Genomic DNA, 19,748 nt, shown 5'->3' on the forward strand with positions numbered 1-19,748 from the left:
AATTTCGTTGCCTGCAGTCATACATATAATAATAAATAACAAAACACACAATAAACACAAATTAACATCCACCACAGCGAGTTCACCAGGCACCTCCTCACTGTAATGGAGGCAAAAGTCTTAAAGTCACTGTCTCTTCCCTCCTTATTCTCCCTCTGCGCTGAGGCGATCCAGGCCTCCGATGTTGTTGCCCCACCGGGCGATGGTAATTCAGTCCCACTGCTCAACCGAGCTCCGCGAATGGTCCGGTTCAAGCTCCACGGCCCAGGGCGGTCGAAGCTGCCGAAGATGTCGCCCTCCAGTCCAGCGGACGCAGCTGTTGCCGCGGGAGCTCCGTAAAAACAGGTCACCAACCTGTGACCTGCGAGCTCCCGACGATGTCGTCCACTGGCCCGCGGCCGAGCCCAGGATTCAGGTCGCCGCCGCCGGAACGCCGCCTCAGCCACCGGAGCGCCACTTCAGCCCCGAGTCGTGCCGCCGCCACCGGTGCACCGCCTCAGCCCCGATTCATGCCGCTGCCACCGGAACGCCGCTACAGCTCTGAATTCGGCCAGACTCGTGTTGGTGAGTCCTGGCTGGCTCTGCTTCTGGAGCCTCGAGGTCGGTCGCAGTTGGAGGCCGCCAGCTCCGCCATTAGGCCTCAGCGCAGACGGAGGCAGCGAAGGGGGGATACGACAGAAAGAGTCGCATTCCCCCGAAGGAAGAGACAGAAAAACATGTTTCACCCCCCCCCTCCCACACACACACATAACACAACCTATTAAACTAAAATTTAACTAAATCAAGACCAAAAAAATCTGTCATTTCCAAAATTCTTCAGTCCAGGGGACTCAACACAAGTGTGGGCCTTTTTATTCAGAAAGTAAATTAAATATCAATAGCTTTACAAATGAAATTAAACTATTATTAAATCATTGCAAATCTGTCATTCCATCCAAATCATACCTCCCACATCCCCCATCCCCCATCCCCACTATCAATCCCACACTCAGCTTTGGTTTGTTTCTTTCTCCACTCAATTTTATGAATGCCCAAGATAATGTCATCTTGAAACACCTCCAAGTTAAACTACCGAAAATGTTGAACTTCCAGAGGCATGCGGTACACATCCTCTCCCAGGCTAACCTCCACAGCATTGAGACTGGTTACGTTCAGCCACATCTTTTGTACGCCTGACAGCTGACACGCTGTCCCTAGCTCTGTCACTGAAAGAGATTGCCAGACGGATAAAGGAAAAGAGTCAAAGCTCAAAACCTCCTTGAAAGAATGCAAAGTTCACTCTGATTCCTGGGCATCCCTGGCACAAGACTGCTCAATGTGGAGAAGGAGCATTTGTGATGGTTTTGAGAATCTCAAGTCCAAGCATCGGGAGCATGCAGAGGGCCTGCTTGTGTCAGAAAAGTGCATGATCTCATGCATGAAGTCAAGCGCCAACTGCTCTGTGTAGAAGAGCCTGTGGTTCCCACATTGGCCACATTAGTTACCTCAGGGCGCACAAAACTGGAGTGGGAGCAAGTCATCTTCAATTTCAAGTGACTAATGCCCCTGTCCCACTTAGGAAACCTGAATGGAAACCTCTGGAGACTTTGCGCCCCACCCAAGGTTTCCGTGCAGTTCCTGGAGGTTCCCGGAGGTTTTTGTCAGTCTCCCTAATGGTCGAACGTGGTTTCCGCCTCTTCTATGTTCCGGCGATTATTTCAAAAAATTCAAAACCGGCCGCGACTAAAAATAGGTTGCCATTTAAAAAATCTTTTTTAGTCGAAGTCGGTTGCGATGCTAGTTGAAGGTGGTTGCCGGAGGTTGCAGGTAGTGGAAGGTCTTGAAATAATCGGCGAAACATAGAAGAAGCGGAAACCACTTTCGACCATTAGGGAGACTTCCGGGAACCGCACGGAAACCTTGGGTGGGGCGCAAAGTCTCCAGAGGTTTCCGTTCAGGTTTCCTAAGTGGGACAGGGGCTTAAGATGACAACTAGTTGTCTAATATGGTGGAGACTTGTTACTGTCAATAGACTATATAGTAAAAGGCACATTTTTTCTAACAATCTGGCAAGTTTATATTTAGGTTGACTGAAGAGGTTAGAATCAGTAAATATCTATTATTAAAATTAAATGTCATCCCAGCAGTCCACTGGCAGGCGCAGGTCCAGAAGCAGCTTACTGTAGATGCTTACTTTGCAAACCAATGAGGCTTCTCTTTATAGAAACAAACTGGGAGTCCTCCCTGGCGGCAGCCTGCAAATGATATTTGGAGCCACTTTACAAGAGCAGTTGGAAGAACCTTCCTATCTGTAACCATGACAAATACATACTTTCTACAGCATGTCAATTACCAATAGTACATCAGCACTATGCACAAGAAAAGCACAATGTACAGGACCCTCCCACGCCAGCTAGGGACTTGACACTATTGTCCAAGTTTGGGAATAAGCGAAGAGGGGGAATCAAGAATATATTGCCAACCTATAGTTGTCTTTCCTTCACCCTTCTCCTTAACTCTTCAACTCTTCTCCCTGCTAGAATTTCTCAACGCCTGACCATTTTCTGGGGTCTACGCAATAGGTGTTGTGGAGTGTACCAATACAGTGGTAGAATTGCTGCCTGACAGTGCCGGTGACTCGGGTTTGATCCCGACTAATGGTGCTGTCTGCACGGAGTTTACACACTGTGACCACATGGGTTTTCTCGGTGCTCCGGTTTCCCCCCCACAGTACTACAGATTTGTTGGTTAATTGGCTTCGGTAAAATTGTAAATTGTCCCGAGTGTGTAGGATAGTGTTAGTGTACGGGGTGATCATGGGTCGGCACAGACTCAGTGGGCCAAATGGCCTGTTTCCGCGCTGTATCTCTAAAGTCTAAAGATGCTCTGCAAACAGTGAATGAGCTGAGATCCTCTCCCAACCTCCAGCAGTGTCAGTCTAGAGACGGGTTGATAAGGGGAGAGCTGATTATCCCTACAACAATTCTTTCTAAGCTTGAGGAAAAATACTGGTCTTCTGCTTGACAGCCCATGTGCTAGCTTGTGATGAATATATCACTGCCAATTTCATGCAATTATTTGGAGGACAAGCCAAAGACATGACGTAGCTACTGGATCAACTATACATGCAAAGCACTGTGGTCTTAGTGCTTCCAACCTATACTGCCAATGCAGCTGTGTCTAGCTGGTTGTTGACTGGTTTAGTTAATTACTAGATGCCGTTTATGTCTGTCGGAGAGGTTTGCCAAATTCTATAAGAGAACAGTTGTGCTTTAGTCAGCTATTTTGGGGTGTTAAAAGTTCACCCTCACTTAGAAGGATATTGAGCTGACTAGCAGTAGCTCCCAAGCCTGGTGTTTGCTGCCACTTTAGGAAGTCTGGGTTGGCTGGAAAGAACAATCTGAAGAAGAGTCCCAACCCAAAATATCACCTGTCCATGTTCTCCAGAGATGCTGACCCACTGAATTGCTCCAGCACTTTGTGTCCAATAAAACCACAATTGAACCAGCATATGCAGTTCCTAGTTTCTACAATCTTACACCTGGTGCAACAATGCCTTAAGGTATTTAGAAGGAACTGCAGATGCTGGAAAATCGAAAGTCTGAAGAAGGGTTTTGACCCGAAACGTTGCCTATTTCCTTCGCTCCATAGATAGAAACATAGAAAATAGGTGCAGGAGTAGGCCATTTGGCCCTTCGAGCCTGCACCGCCGTTCAATATGATCATGGCTGATCATCCAACTCAGTATCCTGTACCTGCCTTCTCCCCATACCCCCTGATCCCTTTAGCCACAGGGGTTATGCTTTCAGTGGACTCTGTGGCATCAGGGTTGCAGCCAGGTTCAGCAGTCACCACACCAATACTCACAATAGGGTGAACTCACGTGATATGTTTTCTTTTCAGTAACAAGAATGTCCAGAACCACATGGGGGCGCTATCCCTCATCATCTGGTGATCTCAGGCTTGCCCCCTGCCATTCAGTCCTGTTCTGAAAGGAGGAGTTGTGGCAATCTCAGGCTTATCCTGGCGGCTCAGCTTTGGGGCTTGAAGAAGCACCACTGGTGGTCTTTCGCTTATCCTGGCAGCTCAGTCTTTGCCTCTGTCTGCGGGTGCAGTCCCTCATTGTCTGTGGGCAGGAAGAGCAACTAACATCTCAGTCGTGGCCTCAGTAGAGTCACAGGCCATCTAAGACTTCTTTCCAGCAGCTCAGTCTTGACCACACCATGGCACTAATGGTCTGAGTCTTGTCCCAGTGGTTCAAGGGGAACACAGCTAACAAGGAGGCAGCTCTCTTCCTCTGGCTGGGATGCCTGGGTTTTATAAGGATTAGGCTGATGAGGTTCAGGTGCTCAATCATGCAATGTCAACTAATTGGAGCCAGGAGTGATGCTGGGGACTGGCCTCTCCTGGTCAGCTGGTGATAGGGATCAGAGTGGCATCCAAGGGAGGGGCCAGTCACAACATCCATTCCATCCTTTTGAGAATGTGTAAAGTGTGAGTGTTCCAGATGTGGGGCGATGTGTACCACTCTGTACACTCAAAGACAAGCCACACCCTGGCCACTCCCTCTTCTCACCTCTCCCATCCGGCAACCGGTGTAGCAGTGTGAAAACACACACTTCCAGATTCAGGGACAGTTTCCTCCCAGCTGATATCAGGCAACTGAACCACAACTAGAGAGGAGTCCTGAACTACTATCTACCTCATTGGAGACCCTCAGACTATCTCTGATCAGACTTTACTGACTTTATCTTGCACTAAGCGTTACACACGTTATAGCCTTTATTATGTATCTGTACACTGGATGGCTCAATTGTAATCATGTCTTGTCTTTCCAATGACTGGTTAGCACGCAACAAAAGCTTTTCACTGCACCTCGGTACACGTGACAATAAACTAAACTAGACAGTGTATGGTCTGAATATGAATGTTTTGAAACAAATGAAATGTGAGATACTGTAGGTTGCTGCCTTTCTATTACACAACTGATTTATTGAGAAAAGCCAAGGTTTATTGTTAGGCATATACAAGAACGTGCTTGTTACATGTTGATGACAGCAGGACTACATTGCTTTTATCCTGTGAGATTGTGCTGTTGGCCAATGTTTTACGAATGTAGAAAGATGCTGACTGTTGAAATGTAGGGCAACAAAGAATTGTTGTCACAGAAACACAAGGGACTAGCGGATGCTGGAATTTGGGCAATGAAATTCTGCTGGAGCGATTGTCTACATTTCAGGTTGAGGCCCTATGTCAATTTATAAAATAAATGGGTTTCTTCTTCCAATTGGAAAGGTTTCATATCTTATCTTTTATATCTGCACTTTAGTTGAAAGAAGTTGCTTCAGACAATTTAAGTGTGTGGACATCCTTTGTAAGCATAGGCCAGTGCAAATTTGCATGAATCATGTGTTGCATGGCATGAATGAGAGTTTTTCTCACAAGACATTAAAACTGCATTTCAGGTGGATGTCCACTAAAATCCACAGCTTGCTGGATTTTATTGCAAGAATCATTAAGGTTTAGTCTTGATTTTCCATTAAATGACAATAAGGCCACAGGTTTTGAACCCCAAGATATATGAAGGATATTAAGCCATAATACCGGAAACAACATGATATGGTCCCGCAGGCTTCCTGAAATATATTAATTTTGATTCTGGCAATTTCAAACTTTCCGTGATTTGTTTTTTCATCCCTCTACAGATCTTTGTGTTTTTCATCCATCTACAGATCGGCCTCATGACATCACTACACGTTTCCAATTGTTATGCCTTTTGCAAGCCTGTTTTAATCACTGCTCTATAGTGATGCACTATAAGTTAATATGCAATAATCCCTCTACCCTATAAAGAGGTTCATTGAAACCTATCACTTTTCCAACCACATCTGTCCTAAAATCTTATGTGGCTCAGTGTCAAGTGTTGTCTGATAATCACTCTGTTAAAATAGTTTGGGAAGTATGGCATATGTTCATACATTCAATGCGAAAATTAGGATTGGTTTTATGAAGTGAAAGAAAGTTACAAACAGACTTGATAGGAATGTTGAACATTTGGTAGAGATAGGACATGTTTGAAACAGACATTTCCAGTAGAACGGTATAGTACAGGGACAGGCCCTTCAGCCCGCAATGTCTGTGCTGAACATGATGCCATGACCAACTCTGTTCCCTGCATATCCATGTGCCTATCCAGTGTTATATTTACCTCCAATTTCTTCCCACACTCCAAAATCTTGGTTAATTGGGTTGGTAGGATTGTAAATTGTCCCTCTTGTGTGTAGGATAATGCTAGTGTACGGGGATCGCTGGTCGGCGCGGATTCGGTGGGTCGAAGGGCTTGTTTCAGAACTGCATCTCTAAATTTACAGATTCCACTGTACTTATTCACTTTCCAAACCGGTGACCACTACCTAGTCAGACTGGGGCAGAAGAGCCTGGGGCCTGTTGATCATACGAACTTGGAAATATGGGCAGCTTACAACCCAGCCGTATGAAGATTGATTTCTCCAACTTCAAATAACTCTTGAAACCCTTCTTTCTCCCTCCTCTACCCACGTCGTTACTAATTTCAACGTTGTCCTGTTGAGTCTCCTTGTCTGTAATTCATTTTCACCTAACCCACAGCTAACAATGGCCTATTCCCTTTATAGTCGTAACTTTTTTTGCAAATCTTTCATTCATTTGTTCAATATATCTCTCTCTATCACCATCTATATCTCTCGATGGTAACAAAAAGCTGGAGTAACTCAGCGGGTGAGGCAGCATCTATGGAGCGAAGGAATGGGTGATGTTTCAGGTCGAGACACTTCTTCAGACTGATGTGGGGGTGGGGGTGGGGAGGCGGGAAGGAGAAAGGAAGATGCGGAAACAGTAGGCTGTGGGAGAGCTGGGAAGGGGAGAGGAAGGAGGGAGAAAGTAAGAACTACCTGAAATTAGAGAAGTCAATAGACAATAGGTGCAGGAGTAGGCCATTCGGCCCTTCGAGCCAGCACTGCCATTCAATGTCATCATGGTTGATCATCCACAATCAGTACCCCGTTCCTGCCTTCTCCCCATATCCCCTGACTCTGCTATCTTTAAGAGCCCTATAAAGCTATCTCTTGAAAGTATCCAGAGAACCGGCCTCCACTGCCCTCTGAGGCTAGAGCCAAGTACAACTGCAGAAGGACCTCTTTGCTCCTATGCTCAACTCTTCTTGTTATAAAGGCCAATATGCCATTCGCTTTCTTTCATTGACTGATGAACAAGGACCCCAGATCCCATTGTACTTCTCCTTTTCCCAACTTGACACCATTTAAATAATAATATGCCTTCCTGTTTTTGCAACCAAAGTGGATAACCTCACATTTATCCACATTAAACTGCATCTGCCATGCATCTGCCCACTCACCCAAACTGTCCAAGTCACCCTGAATTCTCATACCATCCTCCTCACAGTTCACACTGCCACCTAGCTTTGTGTCATCTGCAAATTTGCTAATGTTACTTTGAATCCCTTCAACTAAATCATTAATATATATTGTAAATAGCTGTGGTCCCAGCACCGAGCCTTGCAGTACCCCACTAGTCACTGCCTGCCATTCTGAAAGGGACCAGTTAATCCTTACTCTTTGTTTCCTGTCTGCCAACCAATTTTCTATCCATGTCAGAACTCTACTCCCAATACCATGTGCCCTAATTTTGCCCACTAATCTCCTATGTGGGACTTTACCAAATGCTTTCTGAAAGTCCAGGTACACTACATCCACTGGCTCTCCCTTGTCCATTTTCCTAGTTACATCCTCAAAAATTTCCCGAAGATTAGTCAACCATGATTTCCCCTTTGTAAATCCATGCTGACTTGGACCGATCCTGTTACTGCTATCCAAATGTGCCACTATTTCATCTTTTATAATTGACTCCAGCATCTTCCCCACCATCGATGTCAGGCCAACTGGTCTATAATTCCCCGTTTTTTCTCTCCCACCTTTCTTAAAAAGTGGGATAACATTAGCTACCCTCCAATCCACAGGAACTGATCCTGAATCTATAGAACATTGAAAAATGAACACCAATGTGTCCACAATTTCTAGAACCACGTCCTTAAGTACCCTGGGATGCAGACCACCAGGCCCTGGGGATTTATAAACCTTCAGTCCCATCAGTCTACCCAACACCATTTCCTACCTAATGTGGATTTCCTTCAGTTCCTCTGTCACCCCAGATCCTCTGGTCACTAGAACATCAGGAAGATTGTTTGTGTCCTCCTTTTAGTGAAGACAGATCCAAAGTACCTGCTCAACCCATCTGCCATTTCCATGTTCCCCATAATAAATTCATCTTTTTCAGTTTTCAAGGGTCCAACTTTGGTCTTAACTAATTCATATCCCTCTTCACATACCTAAAGAAGCTTTTACTATCCTTCTTTATATTCTTGGCTAGCTTACCTTCGTACTTCATCTTTTCTCCCTAGATAGATAGATAGATAGATAGATAGATAGATAGATAGCCTTTATTGTCATTCAGACCGAAATTTCAGCAGTCATACATACAATACAATAAAAACAACAATAAACACATATTAACATCCACCACAGTGAGTCCACCCAGCATCTCCTCACTGTGATGGAGGCAAAAGTCTTAGGTCTGCAGTCTCTTTCCTCCTCTTCTCCCTGCGCTGAGGCGATACCCCCCGGGCGATGTTACAAATCAGTCCCGCGGCTCAAACACCGCGGCCCGGGGTGGTCGAAGCTGCCGCCGACCAGTCCTGCTGACGCAGCCGCTGGCCCGCGGCCGAACCCCGGACTCAGGCCACCACCGCCAGAACACCGTCCCAGCCACCCTCACGTGAGTACCGTACCGTCTTCAGCCTCGGGCTGGGCCGCCCCGACAACCTCTCACGGGAGCACTGTTCCAGCCCTGAGCCGGACCGCCCTCACGGGAGCGAGCTCAGGGCGAGTCCTGACGGGGTCTGCCTCCGGAGCCTCGAGGTTGCCAGCTCCATTAGGCCTCAGCGCAGACAGAGGCAGAGAAGGGGAATACGACAAAAAAGTCGTATTCCCCCGCAGGGAGAGACTGCAAACCCCGTTTCAACCCCCCCCCCCCCCAAAACACAAACTAAGAACCAAAAACTAGACTAACCAAAACGAAATAAACAACACAAAAAACACAACAAACGGGACTGCCGGTGAGCCGCTGCTGCCAGGGCAGCTCCGCCACTCCGAAAATTGCCTTTTTAGAAGGGTTTCGGTCCGAAATGTTGCCCTTTTCCTTCGCTCCATAGATGCTGTTGCACCCGCTGAGTTTCTCCAGCTTTTTTGTGTACCTTTGCCTTTTTAGTTATCTTCTGTTGCTCTTTAAACATTACCCAATCCTCTTGCTTCCAGCTCATCTTTGCTATGTTGTACTTCTTCTCTTTTATTTTTATAATGTCCCTGACTTCCCTTGTCAGCCACGATCGCCCCTTACTCCCCTTGGAATCTCTTTTCCTCTTTGGAATGAACTGATCCTGCACCTTCTGTATTATTCCCAGAAATACCTGCCATTGTTGTTTCACTGTCATCCCTGCTAGGATATCTTTCCAGTCAACTTTAGCCTGCTCCTCCCTCATGGCTTCATAGTCCACTTTGTTCTACTGTCAATGTTCATACCACTGGGGTGTAAACTGCCCAAGCAAAATCTGAGGTGTTGCTCCTCCAATTTGCAGTGGGACTCACTCTGGCCATGGAGGAGGCCCAGGACAGAAAGGTCGGATTTGGAATGGGAGGGAGAGTTTAAGTGCTGAGCCACCGGGAGATCAGGTTGGTTATTGCGAACTGAGCGGAGGTGTTGGGCAAAGCGATCGCCGAGCCTGCGCTTGGTTTCACCAATGTAGAGCAGTTGACACCTAGAGCAGCGGATGCAATAGATGAGGTTGGAGGAGGTGCAGGTGAACCTCTGCCTCACCTGGAAAGACTGCTTGGGTCTTTGGATGGAGTCGAGGGGGGAGGTAAAGCAACAAGTGTAGCATTTCCTGCGGTTGCAAGGGAAAGTACCAGGGTAAGGGGTGGTTTGGGTGGGAAAGGACGAATTGACCAAGGAGTTACGGAGGGAGTGGTCTGCGGAAAGCCGAAAGGGGAGATGGGAAGATGTGGCCAATGGTGGGATCCCGTTGGAGGCACCTCATCCTGGGTGCAGATGTAACGTGGACTGAGGAATTGGGAGTAGGGGATAGAGGAGGGAGGTGTTCCAAACCAGGGCATCGGAGATGTCCTCATTCTTTAGGGAATGGGGGTTCCCCTCTTCCACTATAGACGAGGCTCTCACCAGAGTCTCCTCTATATCCCGTAGCTCCGCTCTCACTGCCCATCTCCCCACTCGTAACAAGGACTGAGTCCCCCTTGTCCTCACCTTCCACCCTACCAGCCGCCACATACAACAGATAATCCTCCGACATTTTCGCCACTTCCAACGGGATCCCACCACTGGCCACATCTTCCCATCTCCTCCCCTTTCGGCTTTTCGCAGAGACCGCTCCCTCCGTAACTCCTTGGTCAATTCATTCCTTCCCACCCAAACCACCCCCTCCCCTGCTACTTTCCCTTGAAACCGCAGGAAATGCTACACTTGTCGCATTACCTCCCTCCCTTGACTCCATCCAAGGAGCTAAGCAGTCTTTCCAGGTGAGGCAGAGGTTCACCTGCACCTGCTCCAACCTCATCTATTGCATCCGCTGTTCTAGGTGTCAACTGCTCTACATCGGTGAAACTAAGTGCAGGCTCGGCGATCGCTTCGCCCAACACCTCCGCACAGTTCGCAATAACCAACCCGATCTCCCGGTGGCTCAGCACTTCAACTCCCCCTCCCATTCCGAATCCGACCTTTCTGTCCTGGGCCTCCTCTATGGCCAGAGTGAGTCCCACCGTAAATTGGAGAAGCAACACTTCATATTTCGCTTGGGTAGTTTACACCCCAGCAGTATGAACATTGACTTCTCCAATTTCAGGTAGTCCCTGCTTTCTCCCTCCTTCCCCTCCCCAGCTCTCCCACAGCCTACTGTCTCCGCTTCTTCCTTTCTTCTTCCCCCCCCCCCCCCCCCACATCAGTCTGAAGAAGGGTCTCGACCCAGACGTCACCCATTCCTTCGCTCCATAGATGCTGCCTCTCCAGCTTTTTGACATTGCATGCATAAACCAATCTACAGCCTACCTTCGATTTTTCCAGCATCTGCAGTTCTTTCTTAAACATCTATCTCTCATTTTTCTTTGCCCCGACTCTCAGTCTGAAGAATGGTTTCGACCCGAAATGTCACCTATTGGTTTTCACCAGAGGTGCTGTCTGACCTGCTGAGTTACTCCAGCTTGTTGTATCTATCTTTGGAAATATATAAACATGTATACAGATGTACTTCAACAGTTCAGGGAAGAGGCTCATCTCCATCTTCTTGAGGATAGGAAAAAATAGTCAGCCATGTCCAAATCACAAACAAATAACCATTGTCCAGTTCCTCTCAAAGTCTTCATTCTTGATTCCTGCATCTTTCTTTTACCCCACGCATTACTATCGTGCTTTCAGTTGCTTGGTCTCACATTTGGGAAACCATCCTGGATCTTATGGACCTCCTTTAAGGTCCTCAAATATCAATGTTTGGCCAAACCTTTTTTCTCTTTTAATATCTCCCTCAGGCTCAATGCCCAATCTTCTCCCCATGGGTTTCTCTGATGGAAAGATGGTGTAAAATGTAGAATGTGTTATTGCATCTTAATTCTGAGACGCAAATCTACAATCTTGACATTGATAAAGTGAAGCTCAAACAAAACGTTTATATTTAGAAAAGAATTTCAGCACCAGTGGGAATTCCTACTCATTTTACCGGCATCAGCAAATTGCCATTTGCTTTAATTTTTAAAAACGATTGTGAATATTACCATTAAAATAGAACATTGCGAACTATTACCATTAAAGGAACAAACATGGATGATTCTGTTTTAGACTCATTGCAAGCAACTTTGCTTTAATACAAAATGGGATCAATGGTACAATTATCTTCCACTCAAGCAAAAGAAAATTTCACATTGACATTAACACTTCATACTTAATATATTAATTATTAGTAGTACAAATTACTTCTTGTGGGAGGGCAGGAGAGTTTTAATAATGGCAGTTTGATTTCAGCAAAATAAAATGGCACAAAAATGCTGCAGGGGGGGGGGGGGGGGGGGGGGGTGGGGGGGTTTAAAGTGTCTTCTTCACAGCCGACATGAATGTGTTAACTGAACAGTTGAGAGTAAATTCGATTTGCTACATGAAGGTAATGCTGATAGGCATTTTACATCCCTTTTTACCTGGGACACAGACATTTGCTTTGTATTTAATTCAGAAAATATCAGCGCCGAGCAAATAAAGTTATTTCATAATATTCAGCATTGCCTCATTAGAATTGTGCATGAGGTAATCAGAGTTGTTGGCAAACCTGCCTGCTAACTGACAAGACGTGTTCCTGGGGTTTTGTTTTTACAGTCGTACATTCAGAAACCGCTTTCAGCAATAGTTACCCAATTCTACATTACATGTAAAAATATTAGTTTAACTTACATATTTCTTAAAAGCTCTTTTAATTTTCCCTCCAGAGGATATGGCATCAAGGAAAAAAAAGTAACAGAAAATGTATTCACATAAAATAATATACCTTACAAGACAAACGCACAAATAAGGCCATTCTGCAGCATCAAAAGTCCACTTCTTGCAATATTTCACAACAGATTCTACAGATTATTTTACATCCCACGGTCTGCATCATGGTATTACTTCGGAGGTCGTCGCTGAGATCACACTATCTTTTGGAGGTTGCACTCAGTTTGCTAGTTGCTGGAGACCTCCTTGATGGTGTCGGGATTTTCGATGCTTTCGCTGAAGATGGCCGAGATCCTGCTCGTGACCCTGATCTGCTAGTTTCAAGCGCTGCCTCCGAAACATCCGAGCACACAGACTGGATATCTGAAATGTCAAAATCGGAAGCATCACTCCCCCGGCGACTGCTTGCTCTGCTGCCAGTCTTGCTTCCCGCGCGGCTTGTGGGACGACTTGGGACTTTTCTTGACTCTAAGGCTGGATTGAATACACATAGATGGTAGGTTAAATGAGTTAAACCATTGTTTATGACATGAAATGCAGATTACATCTCACATCCCACAAGCTGGTTTCACCAAGGTGCTGTACAGGATGCCACAGGAGATCCTTCTTCCTGGTGGCTATCAAACTGTATAACTCCTCCCCCTTCTGTCGTGGGGTAGACTGACTCTCCTCTCCTCTCCCCCCGACATCCCCAATCCTTTCCACTCGTCACTTTAATTTCATGTTTCAGGAATCTTGTGTTTAATGATCGTTGGCAGATCAATTTCCCTCCTGGGATAAACAAAGTTCTATTGTATCACATCGTATCGTACAATCAAATGACTAAGGACAACTACATAAACACAATTGCATAATTCACTCACTCACTTATCCATCTATTTATCTATCCATCTATTTATTTATCTATTTATTTATTTATCTGTCCATCTATTTATTTATCCATCCATTTATTTATTTATTTATTTATTTATCTGTCTATTTATTTATCTATTTATTCACTCACGCACACATCTATTTATTTATTTATTTATTTATCTTTAAGGTTTTATTTATTTGTTTTTTTAGTTTTTTTTTAATTCAGGGACGCAAGAGATATAGAGTTAAACATACCTAGTTTCAGGCAACAGCTCAGGAGAGTAACCTGACCCCCCCCCCCCCCCATACAGCAGTTCCAAATCCCTGTTCCTCAGAGTCTGCTTTTCACTGAGGACTTCCAAAACCCTATCAGCGCCATTCTCCACCAGAACAGACCCCTCCATTTAAAACAAATTAAATCATGGTCTAATCAATCCTCATCCATTTCAAACTTGCCCTTACACTGAACACCTCTCTGCAGGTTTTGCACAGGTGAAGGGGCATCCTGGCTATGTGAACATTCTTTATTCAAGATAGACACAAATTGCTGAAGTAACTCAGCGGGTCACACAGCATCTCTGGGGGAAAAAAGATGTGTGATGTTTCGTATCAGGACCATTCTTCAGAACTCCTTTATTCAAGACCTGTTTAGGTGCTCTTCTATAGTCCCCTTTCCAACACATCAATGATTATACCTATACTGTCTCCTGCTAATGTTCAAACTTTTAGTAGCTTTGCATCACAGTGCTTTGCTCACTTTTTAAGGCCCATATTTTAACGCCCCAGTTCTTTTACTCAAATTCTCTATTTCTATTTAAGGAGATTTTCAGTGAACCTTTAACTCTCTAGAAAATAATTAAATCCCACAGACATCTTGACCACGTTCTGGTTAAGGATTCTGTTCCATTTTTCCCCATATTATGTTTATTTTTACTGAACAATGGCTCCCCTCTATGAGTGATATCAGGGCCCCTGAACATATTCGATCCCATTTATCATTCCCATCCCTACCCACACTTCCCATTAGGGGTCCCATTGCTCCTCCTTCAGCTCTGGGCACATTTCACTCCCAATATGATTTCTTTGTCCCTTGCCTCCTTAGAAAGTTCAACAAGAGCTTGAGGAAAATTTACAATGACATCTCCCAGACTCACAATTCATCAATAGTAGCTCATAGCTACCATTCTAATTTATTTCAAACATCAGCTGTTCACTGTGATTCTGCTATGCCCATTTATATAACTGCCTGTCCAATTACCGATCACTTTTGTTTCACAATATTAGACCAGACCCATACTTTGTGTCAGCCCCTAACATGGACCCCAATAGAGTAGGGGTTCTGCAAAGCCTGATGGAACACATCTGGCAACCACATCACAGGCCGTCCAGAGGTTCCAAGCATCCAGAAGGCCGATGCAGTTCTTCCCAATGATCTCTGATGCTCAATTCCAAAACTAAATATGTTCTCCACATTTCTGTATCCAGCAAATTATTAAGTTATTATTCTTATTTGATTCAACATATAAATTGTTTGCATTGACTTCATTTATTTCCCAATGACCTCTAGTTCTCAAATCCAACACTCAATTTTCTCTTCATTTCTGTGATGCTCAGAGATCATCGGCAAACAATCGATGACAAGGCAAACAATTTAAATTGAAATCAAATAAAAATAAGAACTTAATAATTAGATAGAAACAGAAATGTGGAGATTTTAAAAAAAAAAGCCATAATTAAATGAAGATTCAAAGGAACTTTGAAGACTCGGCTTGTACTCGCTAGAATTTAGAAGATTGAGGGGGGATCTTATAGAAACGTACAAAATTCTTAAGGGGTTGGACAGGCTAGATGCAGGAAGATTGTTCCCGATGTTGGGGAAGTATAGAACAAGGGGTCACAGTTTAAGGATAAGGGGGAAATCTTTTAGGACCGAGATGAGAAAAACATTTTTCACACAGAGAGTGGTGAATCTCTGGAACTCTCTGCCACAGAAGGTAGTTGAGGCCAGTTCATTGGCTATATTTAAGAGGGAGTTAGATGTGGCCCTTGTGGCTAAAGGGATCAGGGGGTATGGAGAGAAGGCAGGTACAGGATACTGAGTTGGATGATCAGCCATGATCATATTGAATGGCGGCGCAGGCTCGAAGGGCCGAATGGCCTACTCCTGCACCTATTTTCTATGTTTCTATGAACAGGGCTGCAGTGATGGGAGCTGCCAGGCAGAGAGTGTGTCCACTTCCTAGGCTCAGTCACTTGCTAAATATCCCTACGGAGAGTGCAGGGGGCCAAGTGAATGGCCAAACTTTGCTGCGCAGGTGCAGGACGCATGTAACGGGCTGCCATGCATGCGCTGCTGTCGGCCAGTGATTCAATACTGGGCAATGGGCAGGCCCATATCTCACTGCGATCAGTTATCTCCTTTACCATTTAATCTCACTCATCTCTCTTCCCTTGTGTTCCTTCCGCACCTCCCACTCTTTCTGGCTTCTGAATTTGCTCGCAACCCATTCTGGTGAAAGGTCATCACTCTGAAAAGTCTGTTTTTCTCTCTCACAAATGTTGCCCGACTTCTTTAGTACTTCCAACACTGAGTTTTGATTTTAGCTGGACACCATCCTGTTCTGAACCAGGTATATTTTACAATGGCTGGCAGCTGTAGGAAGCCTGGGAGACTTAAAAAAAAAAAATCTATCCTATTTCCTTGATACAAACCTTGATCAAGCTTCAAGGTCTTAAAGTACGGAAAGCAGCAAGATTACAGTCACCATAAAACACTGACCTGGTACTCGAGACCTCCCCCTAGAAGGAGGAGTTGATGTTACATTGCTGTCATCTCCAGAATGGAAACTCTTCCCAGAGAGATATCCGGGTGGCCGCAACTTGCTTCCCTGGATCGGTGTTACCTAGATTATTACATAGAGAACTGGGTTAATATTTAATTACTGGTGATAGGTAGATAAAATCTAGACAGGACTTCTTCAAATGTTGATCATTCTACAAAGCCATCCTATTCCCAGCTTCAAGGTTTTTCAGAGCATCTCTGTTGTTACTACCTCAGCTGCACAGTATCAAAGGATTAACCTTTACAGCTGGATAATTAACCATCAATAATTTAACGACACCCATACGAAGCTACTCCAGGGGAACATAGCTCCGTACTTCTACAACTGTAATATGAGGAGGATGGAAATCAGAGATCCTGCACCACAGATGAAGCTCATTGTTTATTCTCACGCTCTTTGCTGTTTGTTTCTTGCTTCTTGCAGTATTTGATAAAAATCTTTTTTATCTGCTGATGGGAACAAGGGAGCATTCTCTTCAAAACAGAGTGAAAGCATGAAATACTACTTTACATAAATGATGGTGGAAATGTGTAACACTCTCCCACACGAAGAAATGAGAGAGGCTTAAATTCTACAAAAAAAAAAAAGATTAATAGATGTTAGCTAACCACATGTATTGAGAAACACAAAACCAACATGGCTAAACCGACAAGGGAACGCATCCACCATAGTTCACAATGGCAATATGAGCTCAATAGACATCTCGGTGTGAGCACAAGCACCCGACACTGTCACACACATTCACAGTTTGCTGCACATGTAAGAAACAACTTTGCGTTCCCTTTGTGCAACTATCTCTGCACATTTCACATGTTTTGTTTCAGATTGGGAAATTAGTTTAGTTTGTTTATTGTCACGTGCACCAGGTCCGGTGAAAAGCTTTTGTTGCGTGCAACAAATTACAACCTTAATTAATGTTTCAAATTAATATGTGTCTTTGCTTCAATTATTATGTTGCCCTTAAGGTTTTATATGTTTTCAGGATTGGGAGTGTACGAGTGCAGTTTCTGAATAGCTAATCCAGAGGCTGATATTAAAGATCACAACTATAAGGGGAACTGAATTCAGTTAATTAAATAAGCAGCAATTATAAGATAATGGCAACATGAAACTCCTCAGGTTTGCCAGTGCTATTTTAATGAAGGAAATATGCTAACCTATGTCTCGCAGATATGTTACTCCTGACCTTGATAATGTAGTTATTCGTTAACTGTGTTTGCGATCCACACAATTGTGACAGATTTGTGCTAAACTTGTGTGAAGATCTCATGGCCAAGTCAGCCTCACAAAGCATAAGACTGGGGCACTTGGCTTGGACATGACAAAGGCACATCAGACCCAGCTCCCTCTTGCCCAATCTCTATAGAAGCAATCTAAATTGGCAGAGGTGCCCCATGTTTTAGTAAGCTCAAATTCCATCACTGTCATTCTAAAATAATTATTATTTTCAGCCAATTTCACAGAATCCTTCAGCACACTCCATGGGTGTACCTGAACAAAGCCATCGGTTGCTGGGACTGTAACATACAGCCAAGGTGGTCAGAACCAGACCCCCTGGCATCAGGTCACCGGCACAGTGGCGTAGTAGTAACGTTGCTGCCTTACAGCGCCAGAGACCCGGGCAGAGACCCGGGTTCAATCCTGACTGCGGGTGTTGTCTGTACGGAGTTTGTATGTTCATCCTGGGACCGCCCGGGTTTTCTCCACGTGCTCCGGTTTGCTCCCACATTCCAAAGGTTTGTAGTTTAATTGGCTGTGAATGTCCTTGAGTGGCCCAGCCAGAGACAGACTTGAACCCGATCAAACATCTCTGGAGGGACCTGAAAATAATTGTGCATAGACGCTCCCCATCAAACCTGACAGAGCTTGAGAAGATCTGCAGACGAATAGGAGAAATTACCCAAATACAGGTGTGCCAAGCTTGTAGCGTCATGCCCAAGAAGACTTGAGGCTGTAATCGCTGCCAAAGGTGCCTTATCAAAGTACTGAGTAAAGGGACTGAATACTTATATAAATGTGATATTTCAATTATTTCTTTTTAATTACTTTGCAAAAACTTGTGTGTAGATTGATGATAAAAAAAAAGAATTTAATCCATTTTAGAATAAGCTAAATGTGGAAAAAGTGAAGGGGTCTGAATACTTTCTGAATGCACTGTACAGGTGAATCATGTGGTGTTTTCTTGATCTAGGGTGGTGACTTTGGTTAAGATTAGAAAAAGCTCACTCTCCCCCACTGGGGAAAATTATTGCTGGTTCAGGTCTCACTGTACACACTTGGGCAAAGATCTGGGTGATTACGATAGTGCTGAGGAAGTGTTGCCTGTCAGAGTTGGAAGCCTTCTCACAAGACATTATGTCAGGACTTGGTTCCATCAGAGAGAAGTGAAAAATAGTTCACAGCCATGATTTCAAAGGAAGGGTGTTATCAACAGTGGCTTTGCCAATATTTATACTGCAGAGTAATAGGAACAGATAATCAGGCTGAATCAACATTGAAAATAGGTGGGGGAGTAGGCCATTCGGCCCTTTGAGCTAGCACAGCCATTCAATATGATTACGATTGATCATCCAGATCCAACATCATATTTCTGAAGCCATAATTACAATCTAGCTCCAAGTATCCTACTTGACAACAGCACTTCAACCAGTGGCTGTAAAACACTTGATGCCTTCAATGATACAAAGTAAATGCAACCTTTTTTTAAATATGGCTTAACGCAATGCAAAACGGATTAATGCCAATTTCTTCACTGGCTCTAAAACTGTGGCATAGCATTACAAAAACACTTAAAGAAATCTACATCCTTACCCCACGTATTCAAAGCAGAATAAAGTTTTTCTTTAGAAGAAGTTCCAAGAAGAAAAATAATCAAAACCTGTGATCTCAGAAACCAACCTGGTACCATGACCCAGCGTGGAATTACATGCACAGAAACTACTTAATCATGCACAAGGTGACAGGAGAAGAAGATTTTAAGATATGGAAAAAAAAAGAAAGAACAACACAGTCACAAGATTCCTTCCATCTGTGCAGTGAAACAGGATGACATGAACAGAGGAGTTAGTTTTGCAAGACTGAAAATCTTAGAAAAGAGAGATAGTCTGGAAAGATAAATGAATGTTAGCTTCTAGAGGTCAGGATATATTAAGTGTGGGTTGGAGGGATTTGGGAGAGGGGGGGGGGGAAGCCTCTCTAGCATTACAGATAAATATTAAGTGGCTCTTTTTCAGGATTCAGTTTTAAATATTCTCTATCTTGGACTTTGGAATGCTGACAGCTCCTATTATTAGACAATGAGTTGTGCAAATTACTGATAGGTAATAAAAGTCAATTTCATTAACAGATTGAAGTAGTTAAATAAACAAACACCCTACTGCACAAAAGAAGTGTCCATAAAGTGAACTATTTGGTAACTTTGATCAATGAATTGGGCAATTTAAAACATTTCCAACAACAAATCTCTAAAAATAGAAG

General features: G+C 44.3%; 1 protein-coding gene across 1 annotated transcript in view; it reads right to left on the reverse strand.

Moving 5' to 3' along the window:
• Positions 1–11,925: 11,925 nt before the first annotated feature.
• The window catches only part of LOC116973618 (dystonin-like), a 523,324-nt gene continuing 515,501 nt past the window's right edge, over positions 11,926–19,748 (reverse strand). The window contains 2 exon segments of the mRNA XM_033021855.1: positions 11,926–13,047; positions 16,208–16,331. Of these exon segments, the coding sequence (XP_032877746.1) occupies positions 12,773–13,047; positions 16,208–16,331 (399 nt within the window). The 3' untranslated portion in view covers positions 11,926–12,772.

Source organism: Amblyraja radiata, chromosome 5 (genome assembly GCF_010909765.2).
Source record: "Amblyraja radiata isolate CabotCenter1 chromosome 5, sAmbRad1.1.pri, whole genome shotgun sequence".
Lineage (NCBI taxonomy): Eukaryota > Metazoa > Chordata > Chondrichthyes > Rajiformes > Rajidae > Amblyraja > Amblyraja radiata.